Source organism: Nipponia nippon, unplaced genomic scaffold (assembly GCF_047370975.1).
Source record: "Nipponia nippon isolate SJK-2023a ecotype South Korea unplaced genomic scaffold, ASM4737097v1 scaffold_6, whole genome shotgun sequence".
NCBI lineage: Eukaryota > Metazoa > Chordata > Aves > Pelecaniformes > Threskiornithidae > Nipponia > Nipponia nippon.
Window position 1 is genome coordinate 17,912,024 of NW_028262380.1, and position 27,457 is coordinate 17,939,480.

At 37.6% G+C, this 27,457-nt stretch overlaps 2 protein-coding genes across 5 annotated transcripts in view; one reads left to right on the forward strand and one right to left on the reverse strand.

Moving 5' to 3' along the window:
* Positions 1-8,969, reverse strand: part of FAM184B (family with sequence similarity 184 member B) — a 55,938-nt gene extending 46,969 nt beyond the window's left edge. The window contains exons 1-3 of one of the 4 annotated variants that reach the window (XM_087736016.1): positions 8,787-8,969; positions 7,103-7,174; positions 798-1,313 (exon numbers count right to left, since the gene is read on the reverse strand). In XM_087736016.1, coding sequence (XP_087592142.1) covers positions 798-932 — 135 coding nt within the window. In that variant the 5' untranslated portion in view covers positions 933-1,313; positions 7,103-7,174; positions 8,787-8,969. Of the gene's footprint in view, positions 1-797; positions 1,404-7,102; positions 7,175-8,786 lie in introns of those variants that run through there. The other 3 variants (XM_087736017.1, XM_087736019.1, XM_087736018.1) reach the window with 3 other exon arrangements.
* A 217-nt stretch (positions 8,970-9,186) lies between these two features.
* NCAPG (non-SMC condensin I complex subunit G) overlaps positions 9,187-27,457 on the forward strand; it is a 28,755-nt gene continuing 10,484 nt past the window's right edge. Inside the window, exons 1-12 of the mRNA XM_009470663.2 lie at positions 9,187-9,576; positions 10,198-10,407; positions 11,264-11,492; positions 12,974-13,119; positions 14,065-14,149; positions 17,132-17,324; positions 19,651-19,800; positions 22,170-22,310; positions 23,307-23,430; positions 24,567-24,656; positions 24,819-24,998; positions 25,463-25,573. Of these exons, the coding sequence (XP_009468938.1) occupies positions 9,466-9,576; positions 10,198-10,407; positions 11,264-11,492; positions 12,974-13,119; positions 14,065-14,149; positions 17,132-17,324; positions 19,651-19,800; positions 22,170-22,310; positions 23,307-23,430; positions 24,567-24,656; positions 24,819-24,998; positions 25,463-25,573 (1,770 nt within the window). The 5' untranslated portion in view covers positions 9,187-9,465. The remainder of the gene's footprint in view (positions 9,577-10,197; positions 10,408-11,263; positions 11,493-12,973; positions 13,120-14,064; positions 14,150-17,131; positions 17,325-19,650; positions 19,801-22,169; positions 22,311-23,306; positions 23,431-24,566; positions 24,657-24,818; positions 24,999-25,462; positions 25,574-27,457) is intronic.

Consider the following 27,457-nt stretch of genomic DNA (forward strand, 5'->3'; position numbering starts at 1 on the left):
CATTGCTAAAATGACTTTACCAATTGCAGTGAGGTTACAGAACATGTAAAAGCTGGATTAGTAAACAAGGGTAGGAAATAGTTTTTTCTGACTGACAAAGGTGTGGCATAAAAATAGCTTAAAGGATAACCACCATCTCCTACAGATTTTCTCTTATTTCTTAAGATGGTGTGGAAAATGTTCAAAATACATTGTAGCATAGCTTGGTATTGACTGAAAGTTTTACTACACTATACTACGTAATTTAGTCCTGCCTCTTTTCCAACTCCTGTCTTTCACAAATGTCATTTAAAGTATCTCTACTTATGCACATCAGGAACAATTAAGTACAAGGGAACAAGTAATACTGTACTTCAGTACCACAGTTCGGCTGCAGCTTTGCAACAATATTACTGGAGTACCTGTAAAACGCAAATGAATTGCCGTCTTCGTAATTCAGGGAAAAAAGCAGATACCGTCAATCCCTCCGAGCAGCACACAGACAAACCCTAGGTCTTCGCAAAGCTTGAGCTCTTCTCGCTATTGTTGCACGCTAATTAGAGCGGTTAAGGGCGAGATGTCGATCGTCAGCCACAAAGGCAACCCGCTAAGGTTGGGTTGTAGCACCCGCGGGGGAACTGTTTGCAAGGAAGTTTGTGCACACCGACGTTTTCAGCAACCGCCTTATAAGAGAGGACCGGTTTCCCTTCCCTCCTCTCAAGACGGGGGCCATCAGAGGAGACAGCACCGACCCAGCCCCGCCGCCCCCGGCCAGGGCAGCCTCACCTCCCTGAGAAGGCTGCAACAGCGAGACTTACCTTAGTGAGCTGGGCAATTTTCTTGCACATTTTCACGTGCATTTCCTGATTGCATTCCTCTGCCGAGCTGCTGCGAGCGGCTTTAGATCCACTACAAGTCCCGGGCTGATGAATCTTGTTTATGCCAGAGGCCATTAGGCTTGAAATATTTTAATCAAGTCTGTCTGTGTAGGCTCCGGGTAGTGCGATCCTTTCCCTGCGGCTGGCCTCCCCCGGCGCGCTGCAGGCACTCAAACCCCCATAGCGCTGGAGGAACTTCAGCCCCCGACAGGGGAAGCTGCAGCCGCCGCCGCTCTCCCTTCTGTGCAGATGTCCCAGTCCTTCAGCAGAACACCCAGGCGAGGAGGCAGAGAACAGCATGTGCAAACATCCTGATGGGGATTTTTTTTTCCCTCCCCTTCTCTTTAAATGGTTGAGCTTCCGCCAGGAGAAGATGCCAGCGGTGGGATGCTACAGATTCCCCACAGGAGCCGCTGAACCAGCCATACAAGCAGCAGCACAGACGTTGCTGGAGATCTGTTATAAAGATCATCTGCAGATTAAATCATGTTACCTTCGTGGGCTGTCAAAAGATTGCAGAGGTCATCAGAGAGGACCGTGTTGGCACCTTTCATAAGCTCTGTTATTTTGGCAATCCTCTTTAAGTACGTATGGACCAATAAAGAGATGAAGAAAACCTTGTTCCATTTTTGCTGCTCAGCTCAAAGCAGAATGGAACAGTTCTTCCAGCTAAGAGGCACATTTGAGCACAGCTGAGCCCGGGAGCAGTGTCCAGGATCTGGTCCGCCTGCCTTATCCAAAGAGGCTGGTCAGTTCCCCTCAGTTACACAAAGGCATTGGAAAGGTGCCAGTAGAAAACTGACAATATTACGGGTCATTTTTTTCATCTGCAAGCCTTTCCCTCTCTTCAAAGAAATCAGGCTTCTACATGTAAAAATAAATAAAAGGACAGACAAGGCAGAAAAAAGGGCACAAAAAAGGCAAGCTATTAAGATAATGGGATTTTTAATGAAGAATGGTTCAGTAAAGTGTTATGCAAGAAGAAAATGGTTAGTGGACACGTTTAAACAAGTCTAGAAGAGAAAGGGGAAGTAGGAGAAGGCAAAGTAGGGTGAAGTCAGAGAGGTGGAAAAGAGGAAAAGGGAGAAAGAACAGGTAAGAGAAGCCAAGAGCTGCTCAACACCCCTTTGATGTGTCACTGCAGCCAGTACAAGAGACTCCACGGAGCAGGCAGAGGGCCCCATCTCAGCTCACTGGCTTGCAGCCCGCCAGAGGGGACATGAGGCTGCCTCTGCACCCTTGCCCCATGCAGGTAAGGCAGCTTTCCCATCTAACCTCCTGGCAGTACTTTCTGTCCTTCTCAGGCAAGAAGCTTCCACTTTGCCAGTGGTGGGTTTGAAAAAGAGGTTCCTCAGGACTATCAGAATTGGGAAGGAGGATTATCCAGTGTCAGCTAAGGGTAGGGAAAAAGGGAAAATCCTTGGTGAGGGCAAAAAGAGATAAAGCACTGTTAAGAATAAACACTCCAAGTGGAAAAAGATCAGGGCAGAAGAATGCCTGCAGGCAGTGGGGAGGAGTGAGAAGATATAAGAACGCCTTGGGACAGAGAAACCAAACCCTTACATTGCTGGGACAAAAGGAGGGACTCTAAATCTCCAGGGGCAGAAAGAATCTTCAATCCAGGAGTGAGAGGAAATGAAGACTGACTGAGAAACTCAGCATAGGAGAAGGGGAAGGCCAGGAAGGAAAATGAAGATGGTCACAGTTGCTGGGAGATACAAACCAGGGAAGAGAATTTTAGCCCAGACAGAACATTAATAAGAAAAGGTAGGAAACAGAGCCTTGTATACAGGAATGACTAAGTATAGTTTCTTCATTCACTGACATCGAGTGTCCAAGATGCTTCTGCCTGTGACTGAAACTTACTCTATGACTAAAGCATAAGGACATGCCATTGTCAATTGTCTGGTATCTAATAAAACATGTACTCACACTTAAGTTTAACTCAGTTAATACAGTTATAATATCTTCTCTATACGGTCATCAATTTGAGAAAAAAGTGTAGGAACTTAATTATACGTAAAATTTTGATAAAAGTGACAAGCTTATTAGCACAATCAAGAACACAAAAGGCTAGAGAAATTTCCTGGTACCTTGTTTCCTCAGAAAAAGAACAAAACTGAGTGAGAATAGAGACCAAATTAAGAAAAATGCAAAAGGTTTTAAAAGTACTTACAATAAGTTACCTGTGTTATTGCCCTACCAGACAGATAGTAACATTCATGTCTTTTCTACTGAACAGCAGAGTTCAGTAGAAAACAGCACTGGACCTGAATGCATGGCTGGACAGAGACTTGAGACACTTACACAGGCATGGACAGAGCAGAGGAGCACAGATCTTCAGGCACACTGGGAAAGGAATAAATCACTGGGATATTTTCAAGCAGGCTGTTTATGTATTTTGGGGGGTTAGAGAGAAAAACTTGAGGCTTTGGTATAAGATGGTGTGTTAGCAGAACATAATTTGTCCCTGGTAAATTGTTCTGAGTCAAGACAAGACTTGCCAGTCAATACTTCAAACATTGGGAAAGTTTCAGTCAGATCTCATGCACCAGAAAATGCAACCACAGAACATAAATTCATTGGCGACTCAAGTTCATTAGTTCCACCACTCAAAAACCCCACTTGATTTCAATAACAGAATTTCAGCAGATAATGCCAGAGCTTTTCAATGAGAATTTGACCTTTTTTTCCTTCTAATTAATCTAGGGATCACCTATAGATAAGATGACAAAGCAAGGACGTCACAAAGCATAATTTAAGTGTGCACTACACAAATGTGGGTTTTGTGAGAACTGCATGGAACACATAAGCAACTTACAGAATGTTCTTTAACTTAGGGCAGTATATGGCAAAGATGTTTAAAATATAAATTAAAAGTCTATACAGAAAACACACACTTCTGCTTGAATTATTACTGCTGCATTAGTTTTAAGTAAATTATGAGAGAAGGTGGTCATGGCACTACAGTCTTTCTAAGTCTATGAGTAATTGCACACAGGTTTATAGCTTTACTGCACAGATGCATTAACTAATTTACCTTTTCATTATAAAAAGCAAGTCATATATGAGTAAGCGACTAAGTCTTCCATTTTTGGTACCTCCTGCTTGTTGAGTATGCAGACTATATAGCTTCTGAAATCTTTATAATCCCTCTTTGCAGTCCTAACTCAGCCAACTGTGGTATGCATAAAGGAGTTTAGAGACCTTTGTTCTACAAACTAGTCTTCTCAACCTTTGAATTTGGAAAATCATAGCACACAGACTATCATTATATGAAAGCATGTTCTGTCTCTTACTTTGCTGGTGGATTGGGCCATTTCACACAACAAAAAGTACATGTTCTGTTCATCACATCCTTCCAAAATTTGTGTTCAGGTCTGTTTTTTTTAATAACACAACATTAAAGGAATATTTACTGTTCTTAATCGATGAAGAAATAAATAGGGTTTCTAATGAGTTTTGACTTGGAATCACATCCTTTCTTGTTTTAGAAGCAGGTGTGGGGGAATCAAAAATCAAATTACTTTTCCCCTTCTAGAATGCTTTTATAATGCCTTTCTCCCTCTGTCAAAAAGAAAAGAAACAACTTTGAACAAAATCTGCATGCAAAGTAATTTTTGAGTTCCTATCCTTCTTCTATGGTACCAAAGCAATTTGTCATTGCTTGGTTAACATACAAGCACTTTGTCCTGTCACATATTTAGTCTATAACAGTGACTTGAATGTCAGAAACATTCTCTGACAGCTGATCAGTCCATATCAGCAAATCTTTAAAAGCATCTCTAAGTCAACATCATCAGGATTGTCAAATGGGAAAAGGTGCAATTCTGGTTACGGTTATTACAAAACCCTTGCCACCAAGAAAATTAGCTTTAAATGGCTGAAACAAATTTCAGGTAGGCTTTCATAATACGTATATAAAATTCTTAAGACCCTGCATGATTTAAACATCAGTATAATTTAAGTAAGGTGTGACCCATATGGATCAAACTCACCCAGTTTACCTCACTATCTCAACTGAAACCCAAGTCCATCAATCCAGCATTACTTATACCTACACAAAAAAATCTTTGTGTCATATATGAGGTAAGACTAGCTATTATTAAAAGATCCATACACCCCAAATTCCAAGACATAAAGAAGATATTACTGTTGCAAATGTTTAATACCTAAGTTTGCACCTGTTTAACATATTACAAACAGCTTTCCCAAAACACTATTAATAGAGAGCTCAATTCTTCAGCTATTTTTCTAAATACCAGTACTACTGAAGTCAGTGGCATTTTTTTTTTTTTAATACATGAGGGCAAAGTTAAACCAATCCCCCCGATTACACTCTTCTGCTGTTTCGCAGTCCAATAAAATTCGCATTTGAAAATGGTAGAACAATACAGTTAGTCATTAACTGTCATGTTATGTTTCAAATGACAAAGCTGTATCAATAAAATGGATTTAGAACTTTTCAAGTTAGTGTCTCAACAAAGGAAGATGCATCCCTAAGTGAGATTCTAATTTAATTCATAAATCACTATCCTCATTATTGATCTCCATTTAAATTCATTTTGGTCCCAGAGTAGCTTTTTGACTCCTGAGTACATTATTCAGGGACTCTTTTTTTCCTTCTTACAGGAAAACAAAAAATAGAAATAAGGATAAAAGTTAGACAGAAGACTCGTAAGAGCAGCTGTCCTGCTCCCCTAATTCACTATCCTACTTCCAATAAATCTTGTTTTGGGATTGAATGCAAGAAAAAGGACAAGTATAAAGTGGTTCTGCCACTGGTACATCTTGGGTAATTACACATATTATGTGTATTTTTTACATATATATAAAAATATTATATATAATTACTTTATAATCTTCATTTCTTCCCACCTCATAAAGCAAACAGGATTTGAGAGTCCAATTCAAAAAACACTAGAAGTGCTCCTGATTTCCTTGTTGACTGAAAACAGTAACTATTCAAAAACATATATACAATTTTATAGCTGACTTACACACAAGTTTTGGAGGGACGTGGTGAACAGAACCTCCGATTACTACTGCATAATGATGGCCCAATTATGGATGAAATATTACTGCACTTATATTTTTAATATGGAAACTGGAATCAACCAGATGGATCAGTTATAAAAGCCCTGGAATACCTACTAAATAGGACAGCAACAACTTTCCTTTTTTAACCTGTTTTTTACCAAGTGACTGACATCTAAAATTACCACAAAGTAACTGGCATGCAGCAAGTTTGGCTTACCTTGGGACTGTGTATTTGCTCACACAACAAGCCTGACAAAGGAAAGAGAAAGGATCTAGAACAGTGGGTCAGAAGTAGAGAGAGACAGCCAGAACTAGACCATAGCACAGCAGATGAGGTCACTATTTTGAAGGACAAGGGAAAATCTTGAATTATTAGAGCACACTTCCCTCCAGAGCCCATAGCACCATCCAAGGTTCTGAGTTTCATCATTCCTTTTCAGAAAGTGAAACCCACTGGCCACAACCTCTGGGCCTGTGCTGCTGGTGCCCTCACAGTCAGTCATTATATCCATCCCTCAAGAAGCAGCCAGCCCTCACCGAGCCCTGACAGTTAGCTCAGAAAAGGACTGAAGGCCTAGGGCTGAGCTGAAATGGGGTTCCTGGGCCCATGGGCAAGGGGTATGGCTGGAGGCCCCAGGTGAGGCTGGTCAGGGGCCATTAAGGCTTATTAGTGTAGTCAAGGCCCTGAAACATAACCTGTAAAAACTCTGACAGCAAACACCTCTATCAGTTGAACACAGTATCTGGTATCACAGGGACACTGTTATACTCTATGCGGAGCAAAGTCTAAATGGCCAACATTTGTGATCCTACTTCAGCATGTTATATACCTACACATGAAATACCAATTATGATACTGGGAATCTGGATGCCTGTGGCATATTTATCCTGAAAGGCAGGATGTCTAACTGGGTTAGACCTCAATTTGTCATAACAGAAGCCTGACTTCTATTTCTATGTAGAAATACAAAGCCTAGTAGAAATATTTAAAGCAGACTGGAAGAAATAAGTCTTCCATCCTGGATGAAATCCATCATACTGCAAGGTATTCACCAGGGAAAATCCTCATCTGTAGATCTGAGATGCAGGTAGGTATAAATGGGCTGCCAAACATGGGAATAAAAAAATAATTCAGTTCACATTATTAGTTTCACTTAAAATAAAAGTCCTGGGTTTTTAAAGCCACAAGAATCACAAAGTTTTACCTGTTCTTCCCTTCCTGTTTCCATCCTCTTCTCCACATCCTCTTCTCTTCCTGTTTCCATAGTCTTCTTTTCCTATAGCAGAAAAAAAGCTAGATTAAGTTAATTTTCCAGTAAAAATATCTTAAACAGAAAGATGGTTACACATTGTATTGCCCTAAAAAATATAACCTTCCAAAAAAACCCAACTCATTAAGGATTTGCTGTTGATTATAGTGTTTTTGTAGAGTGACTATTTTGCTAACATAAACCAAAAACTTTTAGGAAAAAGTTAATATATATGATTCTATGTTACTATTGTACTTGTGCATATAGAATCTATTTCTTGCTCTCTAGGAGCAGAAGGGGATTAGGCCAGATCCATACGTTTTAAAAGTTAATACAAAATACGAATGACTCATCTTTAAAAAGCAGATATCTGTTTTAAACATACACAAATGTATGGTAATAAAATACGTCAGGAAAAAACCCAACTCTGCCACATGTATAAATGATTTTAAAATTTATTTTTATCTATAAAATAGAATGGTTTTTTTTCCTGCTGCTGCCCTCCATTCTTCACATACAGCTCATACACCCCATAATCCTTGACACAATTGAAAAGATAGAATAATTCCATTATTTTGTCGATAAAAATCTGCTACTTAAACACAGGGAAGACTCAGCCCTGGAACAAGACTGACCCCTAGTGCTTTTTTTCTTGGAAAGCTAAGAATGACCGTTCTTCAGGATGGGTTCTGTCTATTTGACCTACTGTCATTTGATGGTATGTTATCTGTTTTTATTAGATAACTATCATCACTTGAGGTAATTAGACACTTTTTTTTTTAAGCCCAAACACAGAGAGACATCAAATACCTTAAGTTCCTAGTGTCCACAGTTAACTACTTCTGTTCACATTTTTGAATGCTGTCCATAACTCTGTAATTAATATATGCTCAGAATGTTTCCCCTCAGCTAATCATCCCCTGCCTTGCTTCTCATTAAGTATCAGTCCTTGTCTCACAGTATGTTCTGTAACCCATTAACATGTCTCTGGAGTTTGAGCTTAGTTCTCTTTCCTGGTTTTAATGAGATACAGAATTTATTACTATTCTCAAGTTAAAGGATTTCTGGGAAAACATTAGGTTCACAACAAACACTTGAAAACTTAGGGAAAATTTCCACTAGTAAAAGATTCAGTCTGGAAGGAATGCAAATGTGCAACAAGTTATCCATACTATCCATCTTTTCAACCCACCCTTACAGCCAATACAAAACAGAAGGATGTTTCAATACAAAATGCACAGTCTGAAAATTGGATTCAGCTTAGATAGTCCACCCAGGGAACTAAGTAACCTGTTACTTAACTAGTTACCTAGTGAACTTAATCCCCTTTATTACCTAAATCTTTAAAACAGGCAAAACTTAACTTTAAAACAAGCAAACACATTTCGCTCTAGATACAGTAGCTGAGCATTTTTTGTCTCATTGGATGATCATTCTCCAAATGGGCTTTTATTACTTTTAGACACAGGCTGAGCTTTCTTGGTCTGCTACCCTAATTGCTTTGGCGTAAGGCTCCCGTTTACAAAACGGAACTATACTCATTTTTCCAGATGATCACGTCCGGAGAGGGCTTTAGGAGAGTAACTGAGGGCAGTACCAGAGTTTGTCAGGCTTATTCAACTATTTTGCACCAACATACATTCTGGAAATCCTCTTGCCCGACGTTTCTCCTCAGCCGCAGCAGGGCCGATACCCAGCCTACTTTGAAACACCCGCTCCTGCCTCGACCGCGCCCCGGGAGGCGGAGGCGCAGCCGGCCGCGGCCCTGCTCCTGCGTCGATGGCGCTCCGGGAGGCGAAGGGGCAGCCGGCCGCGGCCCTGCCCCGCCCCAGCCGCTCCCCTCTCCCTCCCAGCCCGCCCCAGCGGAAGATGGCGGCGCGGCGCTTTCCGCGCGCTCCCAGATAACAGCCACTCCGCCCGCCATCGCCCAACCCCCGCCCAACCCCCGCCCCGCCTCCAGCGCGCGGCGGCGAGCACGCGCACCCCACCCCCACCCCCCGCCCACCGACTTTCTCGCGAGACCGGGAGCAGTACTCGCGCCGAGTTTGAAGCTGGGCGCGCGGGCGCTGCGGCCGTTGCTGGCGTGCGCGTGGCGGCTGGCGGGGGACGGTCGCTGGTGGCGGCCCCGCGGCTGGAGGCTAGGCTAGGCTAGGCTAGGCTAGGCTATTGGGCGGGAGCTCCGTCCGCCGTTAGGAGTGGCCTTGCTGCTGCAGGGCCCTGCGCGGGAGCAGCAGCTCTCCGCCTTCCCTGGGCGGCTCTGCGCTACGGGAGCCCGGAGCAGGGCAGTGGTGAGGTGACCGTCCCCTTTCTCCGCAGCCATGGGAGCGAAAAAGAAGCTTCTGCAAATCAAGGAAGCCTTTCAGCTGGCCCAGAAGCCTCACCAGAACCAGGCGAAGCTCGTTGTGTCTTTGAAGAACACCTATAACCAGGTACGCCTGCCCTCGGGGCGTGCCGGTGGCCGGGAGGAGGTCCCCTGGTGACCCGCCAGGCTGAGGGGAAAATGAGGGCGCTCAGCAGCTGCTCGGTTTTTCCTTCAGAGGGCAGGGAGCCTCTTCGGCCTTGGTTCCCCTAAAACAAGCGTTGGGGCCGGTATGACTGAGAAGAGCCTGCGACTTAAAAAAGAAACCCAAACAAACCAAAAACAAGCCATATGCTAAACTGTTATACATAGTTGCGAACATGGGCGTAAGAACAGCCCACGGCAAGTATTAATGGTGTTGCTGGGGGGTGTTTGGATACCCGGGAAGTAGGTGTGACACAGGATAATAACGGATGGGGGTGTCGATTGCCGGTCTGAAACCTGTTAGCAGGTAAATGTAAACGCCAGGAAGGAGCCCAGTGGTCAAGACGTATGCCTGCTGCGGAGTTAAAGCAAAATATTCAGTGAAGAGTGCACAGCAGTGGGTGTGCCCTAACTGCTGGCTTTAGCGCTTTCAAAATTTAAATGGAAGCTGTCAATTATAAAACCGTTTATTTTTCGGTCGTACTGCTTTTGAAAGATGAACTGGGTAGTTATCTTTTGTTGTGGTTTGATTTTTATTTTTTTTCAGTTGGAAGATAAGGAGGATTTTCATGAAAAATTCATTCATTTCCTTAAGTATGCTATGATAGTCTACAGACGGGAACCAGCAGTGGAACAAGTTATCAATTTTGTGGCTAAATTTGTTACTTCATTTTATCAAATGGAGAAAGAGGATGGTTGTGAGGAGGGAGAAGAAGATAATTTACTTCTGAATTATGTGTTTAACTTTCTGCTTCAGGTACAGTAACACATTATTAAATCTTTAACGTAACAAATGGAAACTTAATGCAGTGGGGAAAACTTGCTGGCGCTCGAAATGATAGCTACAAACTAGAACTTAAAAAGTGAAAGCAAGGCAAAGCTAGTGCTTTACGAGTAACGCCTCCCCCCAGCAACCCACCACACCCCCCCAATAACCCAACAACTGGATTTAAAAATTTAGGCCTGTGAGAAAATATGAACTGTTTTCTTATTTGGCTGTCAGATGTGTCATAGGCTTTACTATAGGTGCATTTATAAGTGTGAAACTGTGGAAGTGTTGTGGAAATGAATTTATACTGTTCCTGTGATAAGTAAAATTATGAAAAGATCTTTCATACAAGTATGGTTGGCATAGTTATTATTCATTTCTGCTTATTGCAAGTGTTACATAGAAAGAAGGTTAACAGTTCCAATAGCATGAAAACACAATCAGAATTACATTTTCTTAAACTAGTGTTTCGACGTGGAAAAATTATTGATCGGGCCAAGATCACTAGTCATCATTGCTAATATCTTTTTTTTTCTTCTTCTTTCTAATGTTTTATGGAGACAGAGCAGTGAGTTAGCTAATGTACTGTAGTGCACATTGAGTGGTAAGCATGTTTCTTCCTTTGTACCACTGATACAGGTGATGGGCCATAATAGTTTTCCAGTTCTGTGACTGTTTAATCTTATGAACAATAAACTTAAATAGGAGAAGCTTCTGAAATACGGAATGCAGATTTCATGTATTGTATAGAATATTAACTACTTATATGTGCATATTAATAGCCTTATGTTGGAAATGAGAGAAGTGTGATTATAAGAAGACTTTTTTTTTTTCTTTCCCTAAGTCTCACACTGCAAACAGCCATGCAGTTAGGTTTCGAACATGTCAGCTTGTTAATAAGATTTTGGGAAATATGCCAGAGAATGCCCAGATTGATGATGACTTATTTGATCAAATTAATGAAGCTATGCTGATTAGACTTCAAGACAAATTTTCGAATGTGAGAATTCAAGCTGTCTTGGCCCTGTCGAGACTTCAGGATCCTAAGGATGAAAACTGTCCTGTTGTTAATAGTAAGTAGTATTGGGTTTTTTCTTTTGTTTAAGAATGTTTGTTGATTTACATTTCTTTAAAACAGTTCTAAGAGTTTTTTTAAGCATTGAGTAAACAAATCGTAGAGGGTATTCTTGTAATAGTTCATAAACTGTGGAGCTCTTTGCCAGAGGAGGTTGTAGATGCAAGAGTTGTGTATGTTCAAGGGGAAAAGACAGAACTGCTTGAAGGAGAGATCCACTGGGGATTAAACAACAGACAAATCATATTGGGCTCAGGCTATTCTATGGACTGAATGCAGCTGAAGGATGGTGAGAATAATAGTGTTTTGCAAATTGGAGTGGAGGTATGATACATGCTTGCTCAGTTCTTACCCTCTAAGGACCCCTTTGTACTATTAATTCTGTTCAATTTGTACAAAAACACCTAGAGGAGTACAGATGATAACAGAAAAACTAATTTTGTCTCAAATTATGGCTGTCTGCCACATGAGAGGCAAACTGGTTACTGATGTTGACCTATGCTTTTTTTGCCCCCCCATCTCTTCTTATTTACGTATCACTTCCTTTAAGAGATCAGCACCGATGGAACCCAGGTTTCTTGATGCTGTCTTTGTGCCGTTTGTGGGTTTCTTTGTGTGTGGTATGATTCTTGACTAAGCCTCTACTTCCATTGCTTCAAGGTAGAGGGACTGTAGGTTTTTACCTGCACAGCTGTTGTTATGTAAATTGTGCCCTGATTAAACTTTACATACTGTCTTTTGTGAAGAGTGTAATTTAGTTAGTTGGGGGTTTTTTTTTGTTGCTGTTAAGGTACCTTCTTTGAAATTATATTTTTTCAGTGTTTGTTTATACATTGCTTATTTAGGAGCACATAAATTTCATAGTCAATCATCATCTCGGAGCAGGAAGAATAATTCAAATATTCTCTGATTAAATTCTTTTTGTTCTTGCTTTTAATTTTGAAGAAGGGTCAAGAATATAACAAAAAGCATTATGTAAGAGATATACTATTTGGGTTTTGGTAGGCTTAATGGAGATTGCAGTTTTCCATTTATAGGAAAATCTGAGGATCTACCTCAAAGGTAATGAAGATGTCGAGCCAGTGAATAGAGATCTTAAGGAGCCAACATTTGGAAGCTTTTTTTTTTTTTTTTTTTTTTTTTTTTTTTTTTTTTTTTTTTAGTAAATGGCAGAGTGGTTATTTATCGTTGGGATCTAGCAATTTTCAGAGTTATTAACTGAAGATCCTACTTATGATTGCAGGTATTATTTTCATAGTTGAATTTCTTTTGAGATCATAGCTCAGTGTGTAATTGCCATAAAATCTTGGGGTTGTGACCCTAAACTGTTCCCTAAATTCATATGAGATATGCAGGGGCAGAGGAAGGGGTTTAATAATAGCTGCTGATTTTTTTTTTTTTTTTTTTTTTAGTATTCTTTGTTTTTCTGTAATGTTTCAAACTCTTATGAAAACATTATTATGACTATTTTACTTTCAGTTTACAACACATTGCTTGAAAATGATTCCAATTCAGAAGTAAGGCGTGCAGTGCTGTCGTGTATTGCTCCATCAGCAAGGACTTTGCCAAAAATTGTAGGTCGCACTATGGATGTAAAGGAAGCTGTCAGAAAGCAGGCATATGAGGTAAATTGGATCACTTAATTTCAAAGACTGACTTAGGAAAAAGGCTTTAAAACTTTTATTATATTTCACTGGTTAAACACTAAGAACGGTTTAATAATTTATTTTCACTTGCCAGAATTTTGAGGGGCAGTGATTTAATACAAGTTTTCAAGTTAGAACCCCTGAACTTGACTGCAGAACTTGCTTCATAAAAATTACTTTTGTGATAGAACTCGGCTTTTCAGGGTCAGACAGTAAACGTATAGATTATGTATACAATCTTTTGTTTTCTATCTATTCATTTTGTGTTGTTTGTGAAGCAATTTTTCTTCTGTGTTATTACATAATAGATAATTCAGTAATGGTAGTGTCACAGCAATACTGGTGTAAAAAAAATTGCATATTTTTAGTATTCCAATTTTGAGACGTATCAACCATTACTTATGTTTATGTGTAGGGCTAAGGGCAAGAAGATATGCTACCATATAAATTTCTTGTGCAGGCATCTTAAGGAAGATCTTCAAACAAAATGTTCATTTTTTTTCCACACAGAACTATCTTCTGTTCTTTCTTCACTTAGATTCAATGCTATTTTTTATCGGAATCTCTGTGTTAGTAGGCTTTAAGAAAAGTACATACTTCAGTCATTTCATTGCAGGTATTCATTGCTCTGGGAGCTTTAAAGAGAGAATAGTTTTCGTATCCAGGTGTTGCATTCAAGTGGAGCTGCCAAGCTTCTAAGCTATTTGTTAATTTTATTCTTACTTTATTTTATTTTACATTTTCTTCCATGCACAAGAATTTGCTTGTTAATGTATTGGTACAATGCTGATGGTATTACAGGCTTCTATTGACTTACAGTTTCTGTGGATGGATAAAACTGAGAGTTTAAATCCACAGGTAGTTAATGAATACAGTTGTTATCATTTGTAGAAATGTATTTTAATGTCCTAATATTTTTTTAAGGTTTTAGCAGAAAAAATTCACATGAGAGCTCTGTCAATAGCGCAGAGAGTGAAATTGTTGCAACAAGGACTTAATGACAGATCTGGTAAGAGATCACCTTCCTCAACATCTTAATACAAATGTTTAAGAGAGAATACTTTCTAATGTTTTGGGGATGATTTATGTGGAAGCTGTGATGGCAATAATAAGGAGCTCAAAGGGAGTCATGAGGTACCAGGAAATGTTTAAGCGCAAGAAATTCTGCTTGCTGCTTTGTTTTTCCAGTCCCTTTGTAGTAGACAAACCCGAAGAGGATTGCACTTTCAAAAGACTGACTTGAAAACCACTGTTCTCAGTCTAAAACTGAAACCTATTTTTGGTCTAAAATAGGACCAAATGCTATTAAAATTAAAAAACAGCAATGTAATTAAACACAGAAGTAGAAAAATGTAATTCTTTAATTCAGTGTATTTTGAAACATGTTTCATTACAGATATTTTTGTAACTAATAAATATATTAAAGAATTGAAATGTAAACATTATGTGTGTTCGGAGAGAAATCTTCTCAGCTGGTTAGTTTTTTGTTTAACTACCTTGAATTTTTTTAATGAATTTTTGATTGACCCTCATTCATTTTGTCATGAAACAGCTTTATTTTTTTTGATGTCTTCTGTACTGTATCATTTTTATATAAAGAGCCATTCAGAATGTACCCATAATTGTGTGTGGTGGTGTTGCCAAAAGATCAAAAGGTCACATGCATCTGAGTGAGACAATCTTGGCCTGCCTACATAGAAGATGGCTTTTTTTTTTTTTTTTTCAATAATAGCAATTATATATGTGAACTTCACAATAAAAGCTGCCAGTTTTACTAAGTGCTACTGTGTTATCCACATACTTTGTTTGGAAAATCTGTACTAAGCCCTGCTGAATTTCACTCTGAGAATTTTCCTTGCTTAGTGATGTGCTGCTTGTGAACTGTGAGAAATACGACCTATGTGGATATTCACTTAGAGAACAAGGCAAGAGTACTGTGTGCACTGGTAACCGGAGCACTTAAAGGCATGTCATGTATGCATGTGGGTTTTTTGATTTACCTTTCTTTTTGGCTAGTGGGGATCACGTTAGTATGTTCTTGACAGCAAAGGAAGAGAGGATCAGCTGAGTCCTTGCTTAAGCTGTATAGAGCTACACTTAAAAAGAAGTCCTCCCTCTGTATAATAAGTTTCAATTAACATTTTTCCCTACCTACTCTGAATTGTTCTATAGTAGTCTAATGAAGTTTGCCAGGTTTTGTTTTTGAAGTGTAGCACTGAAAAACCCATGTTCTGAATTACTGTTTCTTATCAGTATACTAGTTTGCTGTTTGACCTAACTAGCTGCTGCTTGTCTGCTGGCTGCCACTCCCCCTGCCTGCCCCCCCCGCCCCCCCAGTAATACTTGGTCTTGACAGGTAATTCTTTTGTCTTAGGGTGAATGTGTTTCTGTTTTAGTAATCTTTCAAAACTCTGGGGGGAAGCTACCTTCGCTATTTTTTCCTGTGATCCTTCATTTGTCACGAACAAGGATTTGTTGCATTCCCTTACTGAGAAGGTACAGCCTTTCTACATGGCCTGTATTTCAGTGACACTGAGGTGTTCGACATAAAAGAGCTGCCTTCTTTTATGATCCAGAGCAGATACTTTCTCTGTTGGTGTCTGTCTCTTTCTTAGGATGATTCTTCGTCCCAGCTGTTGAGGACTTGCTCTTTTTCTTGACACCTAGAATCATAAGGGAAAATATCTGCCAGGGTGTGTAGCCTCACTGATACTGTTGATATCGTATGCTCTTTGCTGGGCAAAGGAGGTTTATGTTCCAAATTGGCTGCATTTATATATGTATCCACTAGTATTCCTTCATTTTGATCTGTTTTGCAAATTCTATAACCTCGAATATGTATATCTCTCGAATTTGCTTATCTGAGTAATTCCCAAGCTAACAAGAGAGGAACCTGCTTATTCAAGGTTGCTAGGTTGAAATTTTGGATGTTTTTCCATATTGGCTTCAGAACAAGGGTTTATAATTAAACGAGACCTAGAAGACATAATCCAGATTCTGCTTAGTTCTACTTTTCAGTGTGCATTCAGCTGTCAATTCTTCACTCTCATTCTCTTTCATTCTACTACATTCTACGTGTTTATGCTTTTCACCTTCTTAGAAAGGTTTCTCATTCTTAGGACCTTAATTTAGCTCTTTCAAGGCCTTTTTTACAGCTCTTTTTGAACTCTTGACTATATTTAAGTGCTGTCTTTATTATCATAAGGTACATAGAAGAGGAAAGATGACTGTTGTCAGTGTGTGTGGACTTTGTTTCCATTATATTGGATATTGCTTTCTAAAAGGTTCTAAGAGCATGCTTGTATCACTCCCTAGTTATGTTTTTACTTCCACCAGACTATTAGCCCTTCTACTTTCCTGCTTAAATTTGTGTGTATGTATTAATGGTGTACATATTCTAGATATTCCCATAAATACATTTCCCTTGATTAAATAGTACTCTACTGATCCAGAAACTATTTGTTCGTTGTGGCAATGGGGAGGCAGGCCTTAAAGTATCTTTATGTAAATTTCATAATCCAGTTGAATAATTGAATTAACACAAGAATTCTATGTGGCATTTCAGAGTAAAGGTCTGTACAGTAGTATCCCGCCTCCAAAAGGGGCCAATTCCTAAATCCCTGAAACAGCAAGTATGTAACAATGCTTCCCCAGAATACTTCCTTGCTCTACAAGACTTCATGGTTTGTAGATTTTCTGGGTTGAGGTGCTGTCTTTAGATGTCACAGTTTTTGGATAGAGGGGTTTTTGGTTGTTTTTTTAATTCCCTGGCGGGGGGGGGAATATATTGCCTCAAAAATGTAGTAGTGCTCCATAGGTAGTTCTTGTTTAACTGCTTTTTTTTTTTTTTTTAAGGTAATGTTACGTTCAACTATATAATAACTTATTTCCAAAAAGCCTTCTATAGAAAAATGATTTGTGGAAGTATGTTGAAAACTTGGTATTTTTTGACCTTTAACATTTTAAACCGTTTAAATTCCTGTATTATTAGATGCTGTTAAGGAGGTAATGAAGAAGAAGTTGCTTCAAGCCTGGTTACGATTGACTGAAGGAGATGTTTTAGAATTGCTTCATCGACTGGATGTGGAAAACTGCCCAGAAGTGGCCATCCCAGTACTAAATGCTATATTTTCATTATCTCCACTTCATGACTTTGTTCAGAACTGTAAAAACCTTGACAACAGGTATGCAGATCAGTTTTCATTTCCAAAAGATGAATATTTTGCATAAGAATATTAAATTAAAGGTTATATCTAAATTGGGAGCAGAGTAGCTGATATTGTGGTGTAAGCCATGAGGTCTCCCTGGTGTTTGTGTACTTGAGTGTTTTGGGTATGCTTTTTTCTTCTTTAAAAGATCTGTGTTCACCGGCTGAAAATGATTGTGCCAGATAAGCAAGAGGAAAAAATGAAAAATGTCTTTCACTTCTTGTTTCCTGAACACCCCAAAAATAACACTCAGTAAATTAATCACACACAGTAAATTAATCAACTAAACAAGCTTTTCTATGAGTAACAACTTAGTCTAATTTGTTTTATTTCCTGTACTGTCTGTACAGCTTATAATAAAGCCAATGCTCTAGTTTACCCCCACAACTGTAATTTCCTCTCTTCTTTTAACCTGTGGTACTGAAAAGCTCCTTTTCTCCCATTCCTCTTACCTCTCAGTAATGCTTCTGGTCTTTCTCATACATTTCCTAGTCCTCTTTGGCTTCCCTCTGTCCTTTTTGCTGAGCTAGAGGCAGCACAATTTGGGGCTGGTTCAGTTAACCATAAACTGGAGAATCATCGGAATGGAATTATTGGTCTTGTGTTTCAGCCTTCTTTTGGAGCTATTTTACTCGTATTAACAGAGCTTGACAGAAGTTGGTATCTTAGAGGCTTCTTTTCCTGTGTTAATGTTTGGTAGAATTTGACTGAGTTCCTAAGCTATGAAGAAGATGGCACGATGAATATTAAGATCCATAAAGCAAAAATGAAGGGGGGAAGAAAACAAGAAATCAGAAGTTGTAGGAAATTGCTAAGGGAGGCAAAAAGGTGTGAGAAGAAACAGCTTGAGTTAATTGAGGCAACCAGAGTGGAAAGATTATTAACAGTGGTAGGAGTCTAATCTCAGATGATAAACTTAAATGACAAATTGTCACTGATTAAAAAATGATAACAAAATCTTATTCTGTGTTTTGGGGGAAAACGTGTAATGTCATCATATGAAGTGTCTTGCATTCTAGTAGTAGCTTATGACAGATGTTTTGAAATCAGTAGCTGTCACATGCATTGTACTCCAGAGCTAGAGATGTGGGCCTGTCTGGCCTTAAAAAGCATCGATAATGGTGAAATAACTTTCTTATACCCTCTGGAAATGTGCCAATATCTTAAGAGGTTCAAAGGAAAAATTTATGTAGTTATGGACTTGTCTGTCTGAATTTGATCGTGCACAAAACAAAGCTTCTGTTCTGGAAGATTGGACTAACTGAGAATCTTTTTAAGAAGTAGATCTGTTAGACTAATGACATTTTGAGAAGTGAGTGAAATTATTCCGCTTGTAATGAGGTTATTTGATTTATGGAAAGCATTAGGCTTGCCCTTGTATGATGTTTCTGACTACAGCTTGAGTGATGCAGTATCCGTATGATAAATGCTTAGATTTTTGAAGTCTATGATTTCTGCTTGTTAAATTTACTTTTAAATAAAGACTTGTCAGATTAATGAGAAGCCATCAAATGATCAGTTTTCGTGTACATGTTGCTGGGGGTTTTTTGTTTTCTTTTTTTTGTGTGTGTGAGGGACCTAAAAGAAAAACAAAATTGTTATTGATAGTTTGCAAGTAAAATAGGATTCAAGGGAGTGCAAAGTACCAGTGACAGTGATACTCTTTTTTTCTGTTTTGAGGTAGAATTAATGCACAACTTAACGTTCTGCTGCTGAAAACAAAGATTATATGCCATGCTTAGCATGGAAAAGACTATGATTTTAAAAAGGAGTGGGGCTCTATGACTGGTAAACAGAGGATGAGCTTACAGAGATGCTGAGATTACTTTTTGCATTTGACATACTATGTTTGCTACTCGAATATTGTGTGAAGGTCTTGTATTAAGAACGGAAGAAACAATTCGTAAACAGAAGCTGAAAAATAATTTAATGCAGTTGTTGCATTTCTGCAGATTAATGGAGTTCAGTTTTCCAGACTTGTATGGTGATAACAGTGTTTCATAGAGTTTAAATACTTCGGTGGTTGCTCTAGGAGGTCTGAAGGGCTGAGCAGAATCTTTCTGCAAACTGATATGAACAGACTTGATTTAAAATACTGACAAGGACAGTGTAGTGAGAGGCTCAGGGAGCTCCGTGTCCTCACTTAAGAAAGACATAGTTATCTTTGTCAGTCTTTAAGTATTTCTGTGGGGAATACCTTTGACAGGATTTTATTTTCATTTTAGGAAATAATCTATTTCTGTGCATTTGTTGTCTTTGACCCTATTTTATTTATCTTTCTGTATTATTTATTTTTGTTCAGAAAACTGATTCCGTTGGAAGACTTAACAGCTGAGAATGTGTTATATTGGAGATGTCTTTGTGAATATCTAAAATCAAAAGGTGAAGAAGGTGAAGATTTACTAGAACAGGTGTTGCCAGAACCAGCTATATATGCAGATTATTTATTAAGGTACATTGCATTTAAAAATAAACCTCTTACCACTAAAATAAATTATTTTGTTGTTTGTTTTTTTTTTTAAGTAGAGAATATTTCTTTTATTAAACTATTCAGGTTTCCTCTAAAGCTACAGCTGTGCTTGAACAGTGATTTAAAATTTTTTTAAATTTTTTTTTTAACATTTTTGAGAGGATTTACTTCTTTTAAACAAAAACTGTAAAAAGCAAATTTATAACTTGAAAATAATTTTTGGAATGTTCTTTCTCATGAATTATCAGCAAGATGGACTGCTAGATCAATAGCATATAATTCTTTGCCATTTAAGGTAATAGAGTAATTGTTCTGTAATATGCAGCTATCCTTTGTCCATCTGTTATTATGTGGGTTGCTGTGTCTTTGCATAGAGCTTGCAGAAAGAGGTTTTTAGATCTTGAAGAAACCGATACTTTTTTCATTGTTGTAGTTTTTGAAAAGAAAGTAAAATTTGGCTGCTGTCCCCAAGAGAAGTGTTTTTGAAACTGAAAGTTCATTCCTTTCTCTTTCCCCTGCTTAGGCAGGTATGCTTCCCAAAAACTTATGTTTGGAGGCAGTGACAAAGCTGCTAAATGAGCCAATTACAGAACATGAATCAGGGGAAAAAAAATGAATATTTTGTTAAGTCAATCTTTTTACCAAAATGAAGAAAGGTAAATTTTTTTTGTCTCAGTGGGATACTCTAGTCTTAACATAAAATTTAAACAGAATTTATGATTGTGAGCATGAAGAGAATGCCAAGAAATCTTAACTGAGGTATTGTACTTGCAAAGTGTAGAGTGAAGCTTCCCGAAATGACTATAAATCAGATCTGCTGAAAAATACATTGTTTTGATAGATGTTTCCAATTAAAAATACGTGTATGTCTTTCTCACTTCAGTGGGTGTAGTATGCTAGTAGTACTTATAGAAATCATTGCTACTTTTCAATGTGGAATGTGCTAACATGTTTCATAAACTTTTAATAAATGAAGCATCTGTGCTTCCTTAATTTTGAAATGTGGATCCAGTCTGGTGGGTGTAAATTTATTCATTCATAATTAATGTAAGAGTCCATAAAACATTTGGTCTCCAAAAAAAAGGTTTTCTTTTTTCCAACCGATCTTACTCAAAATGCCTTCAATTATCTTCCCCTTCAGGAAGAGGCTGAGTAAGACTAATTAGGTTTGCTGGTACTTGTTTGTAGTATCAACTGTTAAACTATTCATTGGTGAGCTGGGCCACCAGTTGTTTCAGGTAACATTTGCAATTGTACAATCCAGGTCTTTATTTGCACTGTGAGAGTATCTGTTAGGAGAAGCAAGAAACTGCAAGTCATTGATACTTAAGAAAAAGTGCAGGATTGTAAGCTTCATTTAGATATTTCACTATTATCTGGTGCAGGTAACATTATTGTATAGTGATCACAAGCAGCTGCCTACATTGTTGTAATTTCAGGTGTTCTTAAATGGTAGCTACGTGCAAAGTTTTCATCCTAACTGAAGAAATTTTTAAAATTTGCTAAATTTAATGAACTGTTGTTGAAAAGTATCTGCAAAGCTGTGGTAAAAATAAGCATCTTTTTCACAGCTCATACTGGTATTTGAATTTGATGTATTATGTTATATTTAGTATTGAATTTTGTACATGATATGTTTCACTCCAGATTTTCTGAACATGCATGCTCTCATTGATGAATAAAATTTCAATAAAAGAAAAATGACTCCAGAAAAATAAAGAAACATACAAACAGATTACAGTTTCTATGCTATGTGGCTGAGTGTATCTGACAACACATTGTTGTTCTTCCATGATGGCATACTTGATCAAATAAAGAATTTAAACGTCACTGCACACTTTAATGATTTTCTTGTATTTTGGTTTGTAGGCAATATAACAGTTTTGAATGTGTAGAAGAATACATAGTACCTAAATAGGCAGGAAAATACTAGTAGTATATATGAAAAATGGTACATGTATACATTTATTCCTAAGATGCTGCCTTTATGCAGGGGTACAGAACTGAAATCACATGTACAAGCATAACTTGTCATTTTCTGTTTCTTACTGTTTTGCATTCTCAAACAAGGGATTTTTTTAATGAAGTGCATTATTTTTAAACTGTACATTATTTGGTATAAATAAGTTTCTGGAACTATTAATCTATGAAAAGGAGAACACAAACATTAATTTTTAAGGTTTGTAGGTAAGGTAACTAGTTGTTTATACAGGACAGAAAAGTGGTGGTGTTTTGGGTTTCGTTTCTTTTTTTGGGGGGGGTGGTTTTTTGTGGTTTTATTATTATTTTTTTATTTTTTACTCTCCAATAATGATTTTGCATTCAATTACATCTGTTCTATTTGGATTCAGTTACCTTCAAAATATGCCAGTTCTTAGTGAGGAACAAAGAGAAGATTTCACTTGTTTTGAAAACCTGATGACAAAAGAATTTATAGGCCAGCAACTGATTCTTATCATAGGCTGCATGGATACCACGGAAGAGGGAGGAAGGTAAACTTAAATATAAAATCTCTGTTATTAAGCTTATGGCACTCATGGCTGTGGACAGGCATAGAGTCTTTGTTGGGAAAATAACCTGATGAAACAAACAAAATACATTTCTAATGCTAGCTGGAAGAAAGACACGGTCTCTCTAATGGGATTGTTCCCAAAAGCGTGCCAAATATTGTCTACTTACGTTTATGGAAAAATGAGTTTTAATGCAGATACAACATTGTTTGGGGGGAACATATTCAGTTGTTTTCATAACGTATTCTTGAGATTATGAAGTTACAAGACTGTTCATTTGTAACATGGTATATAAAATATAATAAAAGGAGATAAATGGATTACTTTTCAGCAGATGACTTATAGCAAGTAGCCTGTGTGTTTCTTACGTTTTTAAGCCCAGTCTGCTAAGGCGTAAGAGGTTACAGATGTTTTAGATGCCAAGCTGAATTGGACTGTGTTAACTGGGTCATTCCTATAATTTGAACAGCCTTTTGATGTGAAATAATAAGAGTGAATAAATTTGGAAGTTCATACCATCACAGGCATTTTATGAAAAATTGCAGTTATGATAGTACAAACACAGCAATAATTTCAAACTCTCAGTGGAATGCATTATATGTATGCTGAACTGGCAGGATAGTTTAACTTGTAATTTTTTTTTTTTAGTTTCCAGCCAGATAATTTCTATGAAAGCATTCTACAGTATTGATACTCTGACTGTTTTCTGCTGGTATGACCTTTCATTGGATAGTAGTGACACCTGATTAAAAAATTCAGCATTTTCTAATCAAGAGAAATCAGGTAAAATCAGGAAAAGACAAATATTGCTAAGTAAGAAAATAAATTCAGCAGTTAATATAGCTATAGAGAAGTTTCTTTTATAATGTGTTATAAAGTCTTCACACTAACTTAAAGTGGGTAAAATAATAACTCTTATGTCTTCCATTTTCTTGAATAAGCAAACATTGTTTGGTTTTCCTTTCCTCTTTAATGCAGAAAGCATCTGTTAAGTACTTTACAAAAGATTCTCATTCTACCTGCAACTTCAGCAGCCCTTATATCTCTGCTTGCGGAAAGATTACTGAGTATTGTTAAGGATGATGATAGAAGGATTCAAATTGTAAGTAATTCTAAAGGCTCATTGTTTTCTAGGCTCTGCTTTCCCAGCATATCAAACAGCCTTTTTGAAGCGTTGTAAAAGAAATATCAGGAGTTAAAATATTTTTAGTTTGGAAAAGCATTTATGTTCTGCCCCCCCTGCTTTTTCTTTTTTTTAGAGATTTGGCTGGTGTTGTAAATTTAATCCTCAAATTAGGAAAGTATTACACTTTGACAGCCTATTTCAGAATCCTTTGTCATATTAGATCCAAACAGTTTTGACTAGAACATTCAAAGTGAGGATAATGTACATTTCCGGGTTTCAGATTTTTCTTCCCTCCTTTTAGCTGAGATAGGTGCTAAAAACCCTTTTAAGAAAAGTAGTTGATATAGTAGAGTCTTTATATACAGCATAATTATTTAAACTTGACTCCTGAAAAATAGACCCTTGGTTTTGCTCAAATATTTTAAATGAACCCTGGACTTAAGGACAGGGATCACTTTTGGAAAACCTCAATCCAGTGGGTAAAGCTAGGATATGGGTTTGTTACATGATTACGATGGAAGAACCTATGGTAATCTTAGTGTTATAGTACAATAGTAATAGTAAATGTGTGCATTTCTATTATTCTAGTGAAATACACTGATTCAATACATTCTGTTGATTTGGTACAGCTTGAGAGGCAGTTTAACTTCAACTGAGGTGATCTGATACGAAATAAATCAAATTAAGACTATCCTGTCTCATTCAGTCTTTAGTTTTCCTCATGTTTCATCTAATTTTTTATTAACATAAAGGGTCTGACTTTAAAACCTTACTCTCGGTACCAGTAATTCTTTTTAAAGCATGTGTTCAGATTTAGAGGAGATGGTGCCTGTGAACTGTTGGCATAGAAACTGCTTAACTTGTTCATGGATATACAGTCTTCTGTTTTCTTGCTTACCTAGCTAAATGGTAGAAAACACTAGACTTTCATGGTTAGACTATATATTGTCAAATTGAGAATTTATTTACAGTGAATTAGCTGTTAAGGGAAACTGCACAGATGTTCAATACTTTTTCAGAAGAATGGTATTTTAAATTTGGAAAAGTTAAATGCTTAGTGTCTGACATCTGAGCTGAAGTTAATGGCACTAATATACTGTTTGTAACAATAGATTGCAGAAATTATATCAGAAGTTCGTGAGCCAATTGTTACAGTTGACCAGCCTGTTGATGTCGCTGAAATAAGAAAGCGTGAGCTTAAGGTAAGCAGATTTTAGTTAACAAGAAAAATATTTTTTAAGCATATCCATCTAGTAAGAGACTTGTATAGTAGTGTATTATTGGCTAGTGTCAATAGTGTATTGTTGGCTAATACCACAAAGGTTATGGTGTTACATTAATTTTCTTTTTACTTTGTATTGCAGTTGGCTGAAATAAAAGTGAAACTTTTTGAAGCAAAAGAAGCTTTGGAAGAATGCATTACTCTGCAGGATTTTAATAGAGCATCAGTATTAAAAGAGAAAATAACTGAGTTGGAACACAGAAAAAATGATCTGATAAAAGAAGCAGAGCAACCTGAAATTAAAGAAACACGTGTGGAGAAGGTCTCTTCCCTTCCTGTATTCCCAAGTGCTGGTTATGTTTTGATGCTTATTCATAGTTTTAAAAGAAAGTGTAGTTTGGCCTTGTATCATCTAAATTTTAAAAAATGAAAATGAACATTTATGGTATTAGTATTCTCCTTCTGCAGGTATAGAAGCTGATGGTATGCTCTAGCGAAAAAATGAATTGCAGTTAAACTGCTCTTTTGTCCTTGAGTAATAAAAGAATTCTAAAAGGGTCTTGTTTTTACTGCTTTTAGCCTTAACTAACTGAAAACATGAACCTGAATCTCTTTTCATCATAGTTTATAGACAAATTTTGATTAATATTCTTGCACAAAAAATGTGTAGTGGACAGGAAATGTTTATTTGGGTAGGGAAAAATTATGATTAATGTCGCCATTCTCCTTATCACAGCCACCATTTGTATTAATAACGTTTTTCTCTTTTCCCTGACCCACTTGAAGAATGATCCTGAAACACTGCTGAAGTGTCTGATGATGTGTTATGAGCTTCTGAAGATCATGTCCCTTTCTAAAGGAATTGGTCCAACCATTAGTGAAATCATTGAATCTCTGGTATGTAGGAATAAATCCTGTTTACATTATAATAAAAACGGATACATCATAGCTGGCCCTTAGGTGCTGGCAGGGTGGTTTGTGATTATTTCACAATCACTTTGCTGTATCTGTAGTGCTGTGTCTGGTGCTTTTAAGCTTTCTCAGAACGTAATGTCTTGAGTTGCAGTCCAGATACGCTGTTCTGAGGTCCTATGCCAGAAATGGTTGTGGCACAGAGATACTAAAATAAAACAAGAATATGGTAAATATCTGGCTAATGTATGACAGTGTTGGGCAGCGCTGAGTTACACTGTGCCAAGTGTGATGCTTAGGCATCTGCTTACTGCCCTTGCTGGTACTTTAATTAGTTGAATTTTCTATCAGCTGAAGTTGTGAGATCTCTATTAGAGAACTTTAAGATTTTTTTTTTTTTTGTCTAGTCAAAAGCTTTTCATCTAGGAAAGACTGGAACTCATATAGACCTTTCTTTCATCCATTCTGTGTACAAGAAAAGATGTTTGAGGGGATTTAGTCTGTAAGATATACTTCCTAGTTTTCATTGTGAAGACTATGGATTTTAAGATGAACGTTTCTAAATATCACAGACTTTTAACTGTTACTGAGTGTACAAACAAAACGGAAGAAAGTAATATGCCATTGTATGAATGGTGCACCTGCATCTGAATACTCTGTGCAATTCTTATCCCATCTACCTGGAAAGTTTGTATTTGAATTGGGAGTGGTCAAGAGAAGAGCAGCAAGGAAAAGTATGGAATGGCTTTTGTATGAAGAATGGCTAAATAGGTTACCTCTTTGTAACCTGGAGAAGAGAGGACTTAGGGGTAGGGTCGAAAGAGGGCAGAAGTCATAAGACATGAGTGTTAGGGAGAAAGTGAGTGAGGATTGGTTGATCACCCCCTAAAGCTAGCAACTAGCAAGCTCAAAACAAACGAGTTGATTCTTCACATAGCATGTAATCTGTGGAATTCCTTGTTGCAGGATGTGTGCGTGGTGAACACTTGCATAAATTTCAAGGAAGACTGAGCAAGTTCAAGAAAAATCAATGTTATGGAATGATTAGGTAGATGGGAACAGCCTCACAGCTCTGGGGTGTCTCAGCTGCAAATTGTTGGGACCTTGACAAGAATTCTTGAGAAGTATCTACTAAGTCTGTTTATGTAATACTTTATAGGAATTTGGTTTTGATCTTTTTTGACAATGGGCTAGATGACCTGACTCAGCATGGGCATTCTTAGAATTCAAACTGCAAAGAAAATTGCAAGACCACTTTAGTTTAGTTTAAATGTAGTGGAATCACACCTGATTTCTTTCAGATCTATAGAAGTATTCCTAGAAATCCTAATTAGTGTTGATGTGTCTCCCAAAACCTTTTCTTTTTCATTAGGTCTGTTTTTAATTTTCATATTTGTTGCTTATCCCACTTTCTTTCTCCAAGATCCTGCTTTTGTATTGTTTCTGCTGGCTTTTCATATGTTACATGATTTGGGATATCTTATTTGTTGTTGTTTAAACTTGAACTCTTCAGTAAATGCAAAAATATAAACCAATACCATTGTAGTGTTCAGCCTGTATCTAGTCTGGCTATTCTTTTGTGTGGATTTTTACCGTTGTCTTCTCAAAACTATTCCAAGTACATGGAATTGGCAAATGTATTTTGCAACTTGGAACCGGGTATTGTTTCTCTGCAAGAATGCTAATGCCTTTTATGAAGAAATGTGTAGGTTTGTTGTTGTGTTTGGGGTTTTTTTATTTCACAATGAGTGGTCAACTCAATGTTGTTTGAAAACAAATATTTTTTAAAAACAAACACAAAGCAAAACACTCGTGATTTTTTGCCATTATTTTCTTGCTGATTTCAAACAGCATACTCAATCTACTTCT